The sequence below is a fragment of the Acanthaster planci genome, linkage group LG03, assembly GCF_054643075.1.
Source record: "Acanthaster planci isolate LZ-2023a linkage group LG03, COTS_SCS, whole genome shotgun sequence".
Lineage (NCBI taxonomy): Eukaryota > Metazoa > Echinodermata > Asteroidea > Valvatida > Acanthasteridae > Acanthaster > Acanthaster planci.
In genome coordinates, this window is record NC_141779.1 from 19,032,306 (window position 1) to 19,046,272 (window position 13,967).

Sequence of the window (13,967 nt, forward strand, 5' to 3'; positions counted from 1 at the left end):
CCACTGGTTTTTAGGTGGTCAGTGCTTTGCCCCATGTGCCTAGTTTCCCCCCCCCTGTGAAAAATAGTGGTTTGCCATGATCCCAGGTCCTTGAAAAATCCCAGTGAAGTCAACTTATAGTGGATGTTATTTCGTGTATGCCTTTTAAGTTTAGTGTGTTTATGAAAAAATTAAAGACCAGGCTAATAAGTACAATCACACACCTTCTCAGGTATACCAGGAAATGCCCATGCTTTAGTATAGATGACTTGGTACCATGGGATGGAGGACAATAAGCTTGCATTCATTGTGAAAGATCAATCCTTGATTTCGTGATGCCTTCTTGATGATTATGTTGGTTTGAGATCTTATTGTTATTTTTTTGTAAAATGGAGACAGTACGATGGTGTTAATAGATGCCAAATTTCAGCCGTGGGCAACAGTGAAGGAGCAACTTCAAACCATACTACAGACTGCTGACCCACAAGATGTGTGCGTGACTATTCCCTATGGACTTCAGGTATATTGTGAGGAAACAGATTTTCTGTAAACGATCATCACAACGTTTGATGGTCACAAACAACAACTATTTTAAGTAGGGGTGCTTGCTAATTTTAGGGGAATTTTAGCAAGGAAAGGTTTCATTGCTTTGAGAAGAAATAAGAAAGTATAGGGTAGATTAATTGGTGTTAATGACACTCAAAAGCCACGATGGACTCTTACAATTCTTTCCTTGTATGAAAGGGGTTAAAAGCTTACATTCATTTAGACAAAAGGATTAGTCATAACATTTTATAGCTTTCAACCTATTCCTGGTTACTATAGCTGATCAACCAGAACACCTGTAACATTTCAAAATGCATTCTTTGCACCTTAATAGGTTCTGCTTTGGGGAAACTTGACCCTACAACTGTCAGATACAATCCAAGAAAGGTCCGTTTTTCACTGCCACAAACTTTCATTAAAAAATGTGCCCCCATTAGTGCCTGATTTCTCCCTCCTCCCTCCCTCCCAACCATAGGATTCAGCTTTTCAGTAATGGTCGCAGACTGGACCAGGTTTTTTGGGGGGGAGGGGGGTTAGGGAAGTGAGGGATAGAGAAATATTTCTAGAAAGAATTACCTAGTTTCCAAAAACGGACATGAATCACAAACTTTAACCAGAAGGTTGATTGAAATAGTTACACACTATCCTCTCTTAACTCAGTGTGGGGGTATTTTTTTGGGGGGGGGGACGGGGAGAGGAATTAAAGAAAAAGCAAGTTGAAAGAAACAGGTCATCAGGTATGTCCATCGCTGCCAAAATACACTTTCTTCCAAACGGTTGCTTTGCTTTATTTGGTCTTTACTTGTAGCTGCTTCACACTATGCACCATCCCCATGTTGTACGCTGCTTGGCCTTCTACCACTCGACGGCCGGTGATATCTACGTCACTCTCATCGACACAGGTGCCTGCAATGAGATCTACGTGTGGACCGTCAGCAGCCTGGATGAAAACGTGGTGAAGTGTACAAAGTGAGTGAGGGAGGTCGCTGAAGGTTTTTGCCTTCAAGTGTGTTTGAGATGTCTGCTTTTTTTTGGTGAGATGTATCTCAAATGTATTTTTGGAAAATAGCATTTAGAACTGTGAAAAGTATGGACATACATGTAGCATTGCTACAGTTCATGTACATGTAGCTCTTTGTACACAGTACTGCTCCATTACACTTGAAGTTGAAGCATAGTGGCATTTTTAGCAATTAAGTCGCAGCAACCTGTATCAATTGAAGAGGCACCTAATGTGTATTATGTGTTGTACGGTCTTTGTGTGTTTGGTGCCAAGTTTAAAGTTTTCCCATCAGCCTGTCTTGTTTTTGGGGATTAAGAGGGTGGATTCTAGTTAGAGTGGAAATATACATGTACAGCAAATACAGGTACAGCATGACTTTTATGAAGGGAACTTTCTTTTCCCCTATCTTTGCTGCTTTCACTGACTGTTGATACTTCCTGATTCAAAACAGATACAAATAGTACAAATCTGGTCCTGATGGACATTGTCATTTTAGGTTTCCCATTAAAGCTGCCATCTCGAGACTGATCTTTATTCCACATCATAGAGTAAGTATTTGTTCACTCATTTTTCAGCTTCTTGGTTTATTTAGTGTTTTGTAATCGAGGAAAGGGCATGTTTCTTGGTTGCTCTTGTGTCAAAACTGCAAACTGAGCCCTTTGTCAGGCACAGTGTGCCAATGTTTCCTATTCTAAATGCTTTGTATTTTTTTTTCTTGATTTGTCGATAGGGAATTGCCGTTTGGAGGTTTGGTTTAATGCAGTGATGCATTTTACTTTGATCCTCAAATTTAACCCTTCTCAATCTTTTTTGTAGTCAAAAGGTTTACATGTACACAGTTCAATTATCTTCTATGGTCGTGCTTTGACACCTGTGAAATAAAACTCGTCTCTGAAGTGGTAACTGAAAGAAAGTTCATAGCTGCATGTGAAATGACAAAATGCTCACCCAGTGATTGTCAATATCCAACCAGGTCTTTGTGGGATTCTGCACTGATATGACCCTCCGCACATTCAGTGACTTGATTCATAATTGCGCTGAGCTGACCCAAGTGACATGTTTGTCTACAGTGCTTTGGTAAGTCTAAACATTGAATGGTTAGTAAAACATACAATTATGGATCAGTGCTGCAGTTGAGTCTAAATCCTTCTTCACCTGGTTACTGGTATGACTGGTCTTGTGAAATACCTTGCGATTAACCGGACTTCAACACTGATGTACAGCATTTAGGAATTGAGACCCATTTATCCACTCAGATAATGAGTAAAACTTCAATGAATTCATTCAGACACTGGTGTGTGTGATGTGGGAATTGCAAAAACTAATAGTTTTGTGAGGGATCTTTCATTCACTGTTGCTGTGGCATTTTCCAATCCACCAGTCTACATATAATGTTGCAAAGGCTGTGGTTAAACGGTGTTGTTGCTTATATCATCTCATAGTGCATACATTTTTCTCACACTCCTTGATAACCTGTTGGACCCAGAGTTTGGAAAAAAACGCAGAGATCTTGAACTGCTTATTCTGTGCTATGCGCTAAACACAGATACAGCATTTGCTCAGCTAATACAAACAGATTTTTGTTCCAAGAGTCATGCAGTGCATTGTGACTGGATCTCATCTTAAATTTATTGCTTAACACATAAATTTAACCATCCTTTGCTTATCATGGTTGGTCACAGTTAGTATTGGCAAGCAGAGCTCATTTTGTTGGTTTTCCTGTTTCAGCAATCTCTTTCTGTTTTTCTGCCAGCTAGTTTATTGTGCGATTAAGGTGTTTTACTGTTTTACTACGATCTAGCAAAGCATTCTTTCCTATTTGCTTCTAGCATGGCATACAATGAGTGCACTGATGAATTGATAACAGGTGGCCATGGCTGCCTTCAAACATGGAAAATGACGCACATTGAGGTAATGCTTGTCAGATTAATGTTTCCATCTCTCATCTGCTGTTGTAACTTGTACAGTGGTTGTATGCATTTGGTAACATTTCTAAGCAATATCTTTATATATCCGTCGCAAAAACTGTAACTGACTATTTGACAAAAATGCATAAACCTCACATCATTGTACACACATAGTGATATCATAGATTGGTTTATGTTCCACTGTCCAAATCATACTGCAGGGATCAGACTACTTGTTTTCATTGGTACCTGTGCTACTTTCACCTGTACATTTGATAATAGTGAACTGTAGTGGACGCAGTGAACTGGCCTATGCATGATACGCTCAGCTGTTGGTGGAGTGTATAAGTTTTTGTTAATGGCAAATTTTTGCCAATGTAAAAATGTAAACTATTAACAGACCAATGTAGAAATGGAAAACTCTTAACAGACTAATGTAGAAATGGAAAACTCTTAACAGACTAATGTAGAAATTGAAAACTCTTAACAGACCAATGTGGAAATGGAAAAGTATCAACAGACCAACGTGGAAATGGAAACTATTAACAGACCAATGTAGAAATGGAAAACTCTTAACAGAATAATGTAGAAATGGAAAACTCTTAACAGACCAATGTGGAAATGGAAACTATTAACAGACTAATGTAGAAATTGAAAACTCTTAACAGACCAATGTGGAAATGGAAACTATTAACAGACCAATGTGGAAATGGAAAACTATCAACAGACCAATGTAGAATTGAAAACTCTTAACAGACCAATGTGGAAATGGAAAAGTATCAACAGACCAATGTAGAAATGGAAACTATCAACAGACCAATGTGGAAATGGAAACTATCAACAGACCAATGTGGAAATGGAAACTATCAACAGACCAATGTGGAAATGGAAAACTATCAACAGACCAATGTAGAAATTTAAACTATTAACAGACCAATGTGGAAATGGAAAACTATCAACAGACCAATGTAGAAATGGAAACTATTAACAGACCAATGTGGAAATGAAAAGTATCAACAGACCAATGTGGAAATGGAAAACTACCAACATACCAATGTAGAAATGTAAACTATTAACAGACCGTGGAAATGGAAACTATTAACGACCAATGTGGAAATGGAAAACTATTGACAGACCAATGTGGAAATGGAAAACTATTAACAGACCAATGTGGAAATGGAAAACTCTTAACAAACATTTAATTGTAGATAAAGTGAACATTTGATTACCTTTCTTAATTCTTTTCAGGTACTAGCTCTTTTTAGATACAAAGTTAATAGCTTCTAATGCAGCCCTGGTATCTTCCTCTCAAGAAGATCAAGAAACTTCAGAAGTCCATTTTTAACTTTGTACATTTTTGCACTCAGCTGCGTGACCCACTGACCCCAGGTCGACCTATCGAGTGCCAGATCACCTCGGACGATTGGGTGCGAGACCTACAGATAGACAAGAGGCTTCGCCAGCTGGTGGTGCTATGTGATGAGGGGGTGCATATCATAGACTACCAGACCAACAAACAGATCTTCTTCATTCGCAACTGGCATGAGACAGCACTGACAAGGCAAAGTACCAAGTTTGGTGGGCCTCAGTACTCCATGTCAGCCGTGGACAAAATGTTTCATTTTGCTTGCACATAATACTGCGACCCTCTGTAGGCTGTTTTGTCTCAGTCACAGCCATTTTGTCTGGACACCCCCCCCCAGCTGTGCCATTTAAGGGAAAACTCAAATTGAACCAAATGTTTGAGTACGATTTGATGAAAATTTGCCAGGTGGACATGACAACAATGGGACAGGTTTGGGGTTGTGTCGAGTGAATCTTTTTGAGGCTGTCAAGGGAACTGGTGGACTCTTAATTCATTGTGTTGGACAATTGTTCTGTCTGTTACCAGGAAAGCTACTGTTTGATACTGTCAAACGGTGTTGTTGTCCAAGGTTAATTGGACAATACTTTGAAGCTAAAACTTAGTGAATCTAACTAGGAAACTGCAGTGTTTAGATTAGACCAAAAATGCTCCCTTCTGACATCATACTTGTATAGCCTCAAGTCCGTTTTTAGGCATTGGTATGTTTCATAAAAAATAGCCTTCATCCATTTGATGCAGAAGGGGCAACTGGGCATGAATAGAATGCAGTTATTGTGCTGAATTGAAATTTGGCATTTCATCATCATTTCTTACCTTTGACGTGAAAACATTCATTGTGGATCTAATCCCAATTTGAACATGATTTTATGTGGAGATGTGAAGTTGTTTGAATACCATCGGAACATAATCCTGTATAATCATAGATTCATTTATTTGGGTTAGCAAGAAAGCTTCTCAAATTAAGTTGTCTGGCATATTGACATTTGAAGATATTTTAACATTAAATTTCTTAAAAATATGAGGTCCTTTACTTTAGTTGGTATTACAGCAAAACATCCTTTTTTGGCTGACCTCATCTTGGAAACCTTCTTGTCTTAAGGTTTCTTTGTCCATTCCGCATCCTCAGCTGTGTTTTCTACCGCCGTTTAGAGTACTTCATTACAGCTGCCATGGATGGCTCCATCAAAGTGTGGAATGCTGTAGTGTACAGTCAGGTGCATGAATTCATTGGGCACTATGATTGCGTGACAGGTGAGTCAGTTGACACCCACTTTCCAATGTGATCCACACTTTAGCTACACTATGAACATCTAACAAAAGAAGTACGGTGCAATAACAATGGACTGTCTTTGTTAGTGCTCTTTGTTTTTTTTTGTTAGATGTTTGCAGTGACACGAGATGTAATACTTTAAATCACAAATGGGCTTTGCCTTGTCAATATGGACGATCCACAAAAATGCGCCACCAAGAGTTTGCAAGGCGTCGGCCAATCACAATGCGCGAAATCTGTCGACCCTTTCCAAATGCGCATTTGGTCGACAGATTTCACGCACTGTGATTGGCCAACGCATTGCAAACTCTTGGTGGCGCACTATTGTGAAACGCCTGTATTCAACTTGAAAGGTTTGTAATAATGTCCCAACCAACCCTGCATTATGAACTGAAGGCCTTGGCCAAATTTTTCAAAGCAAACCCTCCGAGGAAAAGGTTGCTTTCAAACAAAACTCACGTGAGCATCATTCAGTTTCAGTTCATTTCCATTACAGCTATGATATTCGCAGTATTTTTTTTATTGTTTGCACAGCCTGCTGGAGGCACAGGGTTCTTATTTGTATGGAAATCTTGCTGTGGGATTGTGCAGTAGCTCCAATGTTGGTTCTCATGGAATTTCAGATCTTGTTTTGTGAACAGTGCAAGCCACTCAGTAAATGCTTTCTTCAATCTACTAAACATGGTTTTAGCCAAAACTGATTTTCACCACAGGTTTGTAAAATAAAATCTACATTGTACTTGCACAAAAACTGAGATTGCTTGTAAAAATGCACACAAAAAGGTGTTGTTTGGTTGAAGTTCAAACAGGACCTGTAACAATGTTTGTGGCTATCTGCTTTGGTAAATCTCTGCTTAGGTTAACATGTACACGTGTAGCATTGGTGAGTGAGGAATAATGGCTGGTACGCATGGGCAAGGATTCCATGCTCGACCAGTGCAAAATGTTGGCTGAATTTCTTGTTTAGCGAATGAAAATTAAAATGGGCTGTGCTGGTGGTGAGTATTACAGGGCCTGTTAACTGTTGGTCTAATCTTGTTTGTAGGCCTGGTGATGCATCCATCTGATCCTCTGCTAATATCAAGCTCCAAAGATGGCACAATAAGAGTGTGGAGACTGGACACCTTTGAACTGGTGAGGGAGGATATTTTTATTTCTACCAGCACAGCAAATTGTCATTCTGGGCATTTTTTTTCCTTTTAAAAAGTCAACTGCTTTGTCATAGTTAGGTTCCTATTTTTGTGTTGATTAGTGTCAGCAATTTTTCGTATACATCCTGGTCACAGAGGATATCAAAATAAATGTGTCCTGTGACAGGTACGGATGGAATATTTTTCAGTCATATCTCCTTGTGATAGTTGCTTTAATTTTCATCAAGAAAAAACTTAAGAACCACAGGAAAGTAGTTCATAAGATTAACTGTTGGTATAAATGTTCTGGTTTGTAGACTCAAAGACTGGACGTGGGCGAGAAGATTCTGGGAATGCGTCTTGCTAACGTTAACCAGGTGTACTATTACACGCTGCACGATGTCAAGATCTACACTTTTAATCAGGTACAAAGGCCAACGTTAAGAAAACCAAACCACCAGGGGAAATCTGATTGGTTTGATCTTATATCCAATTTTTCAGCTGAAGGGATAAAAGTGTTGGAAATGAAATGTCAACCTACAGCTTTGAGCCGTCGGAGATGTCTATTTCTCTGCTACTTCTTGCTTTGATCGTTTTTTCATGTAGTTCCATCACATGTTCACTCCGGTGAGATCTTGCATTCACAAGCTTGCCTGTGTTAAGACTGCCACCTCTCCTACCAGAATCCTCTGTGCGGCTGAGGTGGGTTTTTCCCTTTTACAGTTCAGTTCTTCTCAGCCTTGTATATGGACAATTTCTGAAAGCTCTTCATCTGTGACAATTCCATTTTTATCTAGTCACCAATACAAGTTGCAAGTACCATATGATTCACCCTTACGGGGTACTTAGGTATATCACAGTGATTATAATCTAATCCCCAGATGGTAACTCTGTGTGATAGACGGGATTGAAGGAACATTACTAGTCTGCCTGACCAGGTGTTGGTCTGGGAAGGTTTAATATTGTGAGGAAAATTTGGACAGAGTTTCAGGAGGCTTGGAAATTTTGACTGCCCACAATGTTTTGGTCCATTATCGTAGAGTAACCATATGTTACAACAATTGCATTGTCTCCACAAACACAAATGGTCAAGTACAAATTGTTCAGCGTGTAGCTATTGTTTGTAGCCATTGTTTGGCATACACAAGGGCTTATTCATTACTAACACAGGGCAAGGGTTCCCCTCGTTTTCTGTGTTTTCTCCATGCAATCTACATTCAGAATTCACATCTTGGCATTAACAGAAAAAAGCCCTATTTAGCTTGTTATAGTTGAGCTCTGAAGGCAAATGACACTGCGTTCGATTTTGGATGCTTCCATATTGATTTCAACAGGTGAAATCAGAGAAAACATGTTTTCTCTTAAAGGTGCTCTGTAACACAATCTGAACATTGCTGCATTTCTGACAGTCATACTTTGTTTTAGTTTGTTTTCGGATACTGTTGCATGCTGGGCCTAAAGAATAAATTTATACCAACATGGCCAATGATATTCCTGTTGAATGACAACTCCTCCAACCCTTAGGACGGTGGTGTACGCTTGATTTCTGCTGTATCAGGAACCATCTTGACCATCATTTACCCAATGGCCACATACCAGGTGAGAGCACTGATGTCCTGTGTGTTGTTCTCTCCTGGTTTTAATGGTTGTATTTAAGAAAATCAAGCCATGGGGTAAAAACAAGATGCCATGCAGTGCAAAGCATCTGACGAGTTGGATCCATTTTTCTCAGCCCCAATTTAAATTTTACTTCTCAGGGCATTTGTACTTCTTACTTAGTTCTTTAGATCCTATAGGTTTGGGAGCAGTTTGCTTGGCTTACCGGTACATTCGTTTTTTGCCGGGTGTCAGATCTTGACAGATCTTGTGTACGATCCCAAGCATGATATGATCTACACTGTCATGGCCACCGGTGACGTGCTGGTCTTCAACAGCGCCACCAATCCCTGCACGGCAGACCAGCTGTGGGTGCCGGGCCTGCCTGATGAAAGTGTGCTGTGCTTGGCACTATTCAAGCTGGTGAGTGCATGCTACTGATTTCAATGGAATGTTTTGAAGGCTAACACGTACTTCAGGTATTGCAAGTGAAAGTTCCAAAATCTGGATCACTTTTTAAGAAACAAGTGTTTGGACTCACAAACCTCTTCTCCTTTTTTTCACACGTAAGCACAAATTGTCAGGGTGTTGTTTTTTTTGTGATGGCCGGCTTTCAGGATTGCGGATTGGGTCAGAGAGAGTCTGCAACCTGCGAATCCCTTATCTTTGCCGGTCTCAACAGCGGACAGATTATTCTCCTTGAAGCCCAGCAGCACTTCATGAAGACACCAGTTAAGGCTCACCTTGGCCAGGTATCAGCCCTGGAGTGTTCACACGGCCAATATGAAGGAGGCTGCGAGAGCATTGGTACAGCAGACAGGCTGATGTCGTGTGGTTCAGACAAGGTTTGTTCTGTCACTCCTAAAGGCTTATTTTACACAGTCTATTCAGGACATTCTGGGCTCCCTTGACTTTAGACTAAAGATCTTCCATACCACTTTGCAGTTACTAGGAGCCTTTGTAAACCCTCCCAGATCCCCACCTTATGCAAAAAACTAGATTCAAAGAAATATCAAGCCCCATGTCAAGCAATAATCTACGTCATCTTGAATCTTGAAATCTAAAACCCCCAACCCCCCCCAGTGGATTTTGGAGGATCTAGGAAGTTAAATTACCCTCAGGCATTGGTTTTTCAAAGTACTTTTTAGCCCTCTTTCAAAAATGTGTTGATATTTCAGTTGTGTTTTGGTCTCTTGTTTATTTGATTTGGACAGGTTGTCCGAGTCTGGGCTGTTGAGCTGACAGGTCCAAAAAGCTTACAAGTTAAATTGACATGCAGAAAAATGGTGAGTGGAGAAACCAACAGTAACAGTATGATTATGGATCATAGTAATTCTGTTCAACACACTTTTGCATAGACTTTTTGGGTTTGTCAATTCATACTGTGCCAATTAGTTTCCCGTCATATCTTTCTTGAAGTCAGTTCTTATTTTCATTTTTACCTGCAGTGTTCCCTTTGCCTATGTCTATCCATCTGTCTTAACATCTATTCTGACTTTAAGACTTTTTTTTTCATTTGACTAACATTAAAATTTGTGTACCATCTTCATTGAAGTCTATGATGCATATTCCTTTTACATCTGTCACCCTGTTCCATTGTCCATCACCTAGATCACCTGCTCTCTCTGTCCATCTCTCATATCCATGCTAGGATATTCACTGTGCATGGTCTTGCCTAACAAGTGAGTCTTGTCGGCCATGTTGTGTGTTATTCTCAACCATTGATCAATAACCACTGGTTACTAGCATGCTATTGATGAATAACGTCCATGTATACTGTACCTTGTTCCTAAGGTGCAAACGACTCTATGTTTAAACTGATTTTTCCTGCTGCCACGTGATATGCAGGACTTACATACATGTATGTATAATGACTCTGAAGACTGTTTGAAAAAAATAGTTTGAGCCTAGATAACTATAATTCTTAAGTGCACGTACCCAGTGTTCCACTTGCAATTGAAAATCGATGTAAATGTATAACAAAATCTGAAGCAGTGAGTCACCTTTGATCAGGCCATGTTGGCCTGATTAGATAGGCCTTGTTTTGTTGCATATCTGAGTGACGTGGTCTCATGTATTCAAAGTTTGGAAGGGGTACTTATGTTGTTGTTATGTTAGTTTTGCCGTACACAGTGGTTCAAATTATTTCACACTCAAAGGGAATGTGAAGAGGAATTTGTGTGACAGCACTGGACTCAATTTCACTGTGAACACATTTCATCTTTTGCGTATTTTACCATGATTGCTTTGCCTGCATTTACACTTTTGCGCAATGTGTTAGGCAGATTTAAGGAGAGCGCAAACCTCTTATCTATCTTCTGTGGAAAAACACCTGTTTCTTCCTAGTGTAATTCACGTGTACGAGCTGCTCGATGAGCTGGAAACCAATGACGCTGTCATTGGAGATGAGAATTGCAACTCGTTAAAGATGTTGAAAAGAACCCGATTGCATACCCATCTCAAAGAGCATGAGCATACAAAGATGGTGAGCTCTCTTTGATTTGTTTTGTGTCTGTCGGTATCAATGTCTTAAAATTTATGACATTTGGTTCAGTTTAAATGTGGTTTGCACTTGTAAGTCCTGTGTTTTGCAAGCCCTTTTGGTGGGGCCAAAATTTAAGGTCATCTTCACCTATCTGAATTTTTATGCAATATTTACGTGCCCTTTTAGGGCCATTAGCCTTGCGATTTGTATGTACAAGTGCATTTCCAAAACGACTCATACTCGAATACAAGCCTGAATCCTTGGGAAATGCAAAGTATTTGAACCAATTTTTGGTGTACCTTTGTCAAGCCATGTGTGAATGAACACTGTTATTGTTTACTGATCATTGAAGCCTTTCAGTCACTGTAGTTTCATCAGCTGTAGTTATCCTGTACATGTTTTCTCCCGGTGTAAGTGATATTTCATTTAAAGTTATACATGTGACCCTGGTTATTAGGAGTCGAATAATGCGAGAGGTCGCTCCAGTTAAGATTTCTTGATGTAATTTTTTTTTCTGGAAAAAAGGAAACGGAGAGATAATAAATAATAAGTCTTTCCTCATCTCCGGTCAGCATTCGAATAATGCTGATGAGAGTCCCGTTTACGTCGCCAATTCTGATTGGATAATGGATTGTAATAAAAGAAGAAATTTAAAAGAAGAAACTTGGGTAAAGCTACAAAATTATGAAGGGGGAATATCTTTCTTTATGTCCCATGATGACATGCATATGGGGAGACACTATTGGACTCAACTTCAATTCAGCATACTCGTTGTTTTTACTGTTTTAATTGCACCAAACCAGGTTACAGCCCTCTGTAGTTGCCAGTCCCTTGGCCTGTTTGCGACAACTAGCAATGATGGATTGGTTAAGGTACATGGAAATGAATTGATTTTTCTCTTTAAATCCAGCCCAATACGGGCGATTCACAGTAGTGCACCTCTCAGAGTTTGCAACATGTTGGCCAATCACAGTGTGCAAAATCTGTCAACCCAATGCGTGTTTGGAAAGGGTCAACAGATTTCATGTGTTGTGATTGACCAACGCGTTGCAAACTCTTGGAGGCGCACTTCTGTGAATTGCCCGTTTTCCTTCCTCCCCTATCATTTTAAAATGAATTTTAGTATTGTGCCAGGATCACAAGTGGCTGCCTCTGAAAGTTGGGGCTATGGCTGAGAATGATACATGTGTCTGTGGAATTAAGCCACTGTCTGGTGGCTGCAGGTACTACTTTGTGGTTGTAGCCAGTTGAGTGGAATACAATCTTCATTGTATCTCAGTATGTGATTGAAAGCGGCAATTTTAAAACTTCAGCCACAGAAATTCCAATCCATCTTCCCAATCATTTGTCATCAACAGTCACAAATTTGTTATGTTATCAAGTCATCTTTAAGATAGCAATTCTTTTTTTTGAAAATTGATACTGCCCATACTTGCAGCTCTGGGATTTGACCAACACATTAGTCAGAGAACTGTGCTTTGATGCGTCCCTACGCAGTGTCTGCTTTGCTAATGAGCGCGGCGATCTCCTGGTGGGCTTCCAAAACCATGTCAGGTACGACTCTACACCCTCTCTTACTTTTAGTTCATCTGCCAAGAGTTGGTGATGCACATTCAGGAGACTCACTGTCAGCGTACATGTAAGACCTGGATTTCCTTCGTCTTCCCTGTGTGTTCCACGAGTGCTCGCTTATCCTCAAGAAAACTTGAAGCCTAGCATAAAGACATGATGAGAGGCCAAACATGAACTGTGTAATAGGTAGTCTGAGTGAAATATTTCATTGCTACTAAAAATCAAACTTGCATACCAAGTTTAACCCTCTGGCTATTCCAATTCCTTCAGACATCAGAAGATGCGAAAGTAGGGTACAAAAGAAAAGGGAACTTGTATTGAAACTTATATACTTGAGTTTTCTGATGTAATTTTGTTTAATATTTCTCTGTCCCTTTTGCCATAGTTATATTACTGTAAGTACATACCTGCCTCTGTATTACATGGAAAAGCTGCTAGATGGGATGAACTTCAAGGATGAGGAAGTTGAAGAACCAATCAAATTTAATCCTGACCTTCAACTCTGGTAACCAGGCTTCCATATGTAATCGTTACCTCATTACCTGCATGTACATACCAACTGCTCATCATGATGGCTGCAATCACTGTTGGCTGTGGCTTAAGGTTATACACCAGTCTATGGTCGTTCCTGCAGTTACTACCCATTGAGTCGTGCATAATGTCAAGTCACAGCCACATGGAACACTGTCTGATAGGCTCTACCCAAATCTCGTGTCAAGAGCCAAGTCTAGGTCTTTGCTGGTTACACATACATATATGGGCGTGTTCTGACATCTGTATAGATAACTCTGGAAGCCTGCGTATATCGGGCAGTGGAAATTTTGTGATATATGTGACGCAAAATCCTCACTGTGCCTCAAACCTCTCAATGCTCTCTTGAAATAAGCAGTTTGTTTTGACGGATTTTCAGGATCAAGGAAGGTACATAGACACTTAGCTCAGCCACTGTTCAGTGAAGTGTACACATTCACACAAAAGTCAATGTACACATAATTTGTAACCCCATGCTAAATATTCTTGCTGCCATGGCTGTAAATTTAAAACATTGGAACCATTTCACTGGGCATGTTTTATAGCACCAAAGTCTCATTTGCTAGCTGTCACTTGAACTGG

At 39.9% G+C, this 13,967-nt stretch overlaps 1 protein-coding gene across 7 annotated transcripts in view; it reads left to right on the top strand.

Moving 5' to 3' along the window:
- Positions 1-13,967, top strand: part of LOC110989469 (uncharacterized) — a 33,037-nt gene that overhangs the window by 1,377 nt on the left and 17,693 nt on the right. For 5 of the 7 annotated variants that reach the window (XM_022253892.2, XM_087134088.1, XM_022253863.2 and 2 more), the window contains exons 2-20: positions 375-499; positions 1,334-1,494; positions 2,025-2,076; positions 2,502-2,605; positions 3,358-3,439; positions 4,803-4,996; positions 5,928-6,052; positions 7,117-7,205; positions 7,519-7,626; positions 7,808-7,903; positions 8,726-8,800; positions 9,053-9,220; positions 9,415-9,642; positions 10,012-10,083; positions 10,409-10,479; positions 11,144-11,282; positions 12,086-12,154; positions 12,721-12,836; positions 13,240-13,359. In XM_022253892.2, the coding sequence (XP_022109584.2) occupies positions 383-499; positions 1,334-1,494; positions 2,025-2,076; positions 2,502-2,605; positions 3,358-3,439; positions 4,803-4,996; positions 5,928-6,052; positions 7,117-7,205; positions 7,519-7,626; positions 7,808-7,903; positions 8,726-8,800; positions 9,053-9,220; positions 9,415-9,642; positions 10,012-10,083; positions 10,409-10,479; positions 11,144-11,282; positions 12,086-12,154; positions 12,721-12,836; positions 13,240-13,359 (2,186 nt within the window). In that variant the 5' untranslated portion in view covers positions 375-382. The remainder of the gene's footprint in view (positions 1-374; positions 500-1,333; positions 1,495-2,024; positions 2,077-2,501; positions 2,606-3,357; positions 3,440-4,802; positions 4,997-5,927; positions 6,053-7,116; positions 7,206-7,518; positions 7,627-7,807; positions 7,904-8,725; positions 8,801-9,052; positions 9,221-9,414; positions 9,643-10,011; positions 10,084-10,408; positions 10,480-11,143; positions 11,283-12,085; positions 12,155-12,720; positions 12,837-13,239; positions 13,360-13,967) is intronic. The other 2 variants (XM_022253871.2, XM_087134086.1) reach the window with 2 other exon arrangements.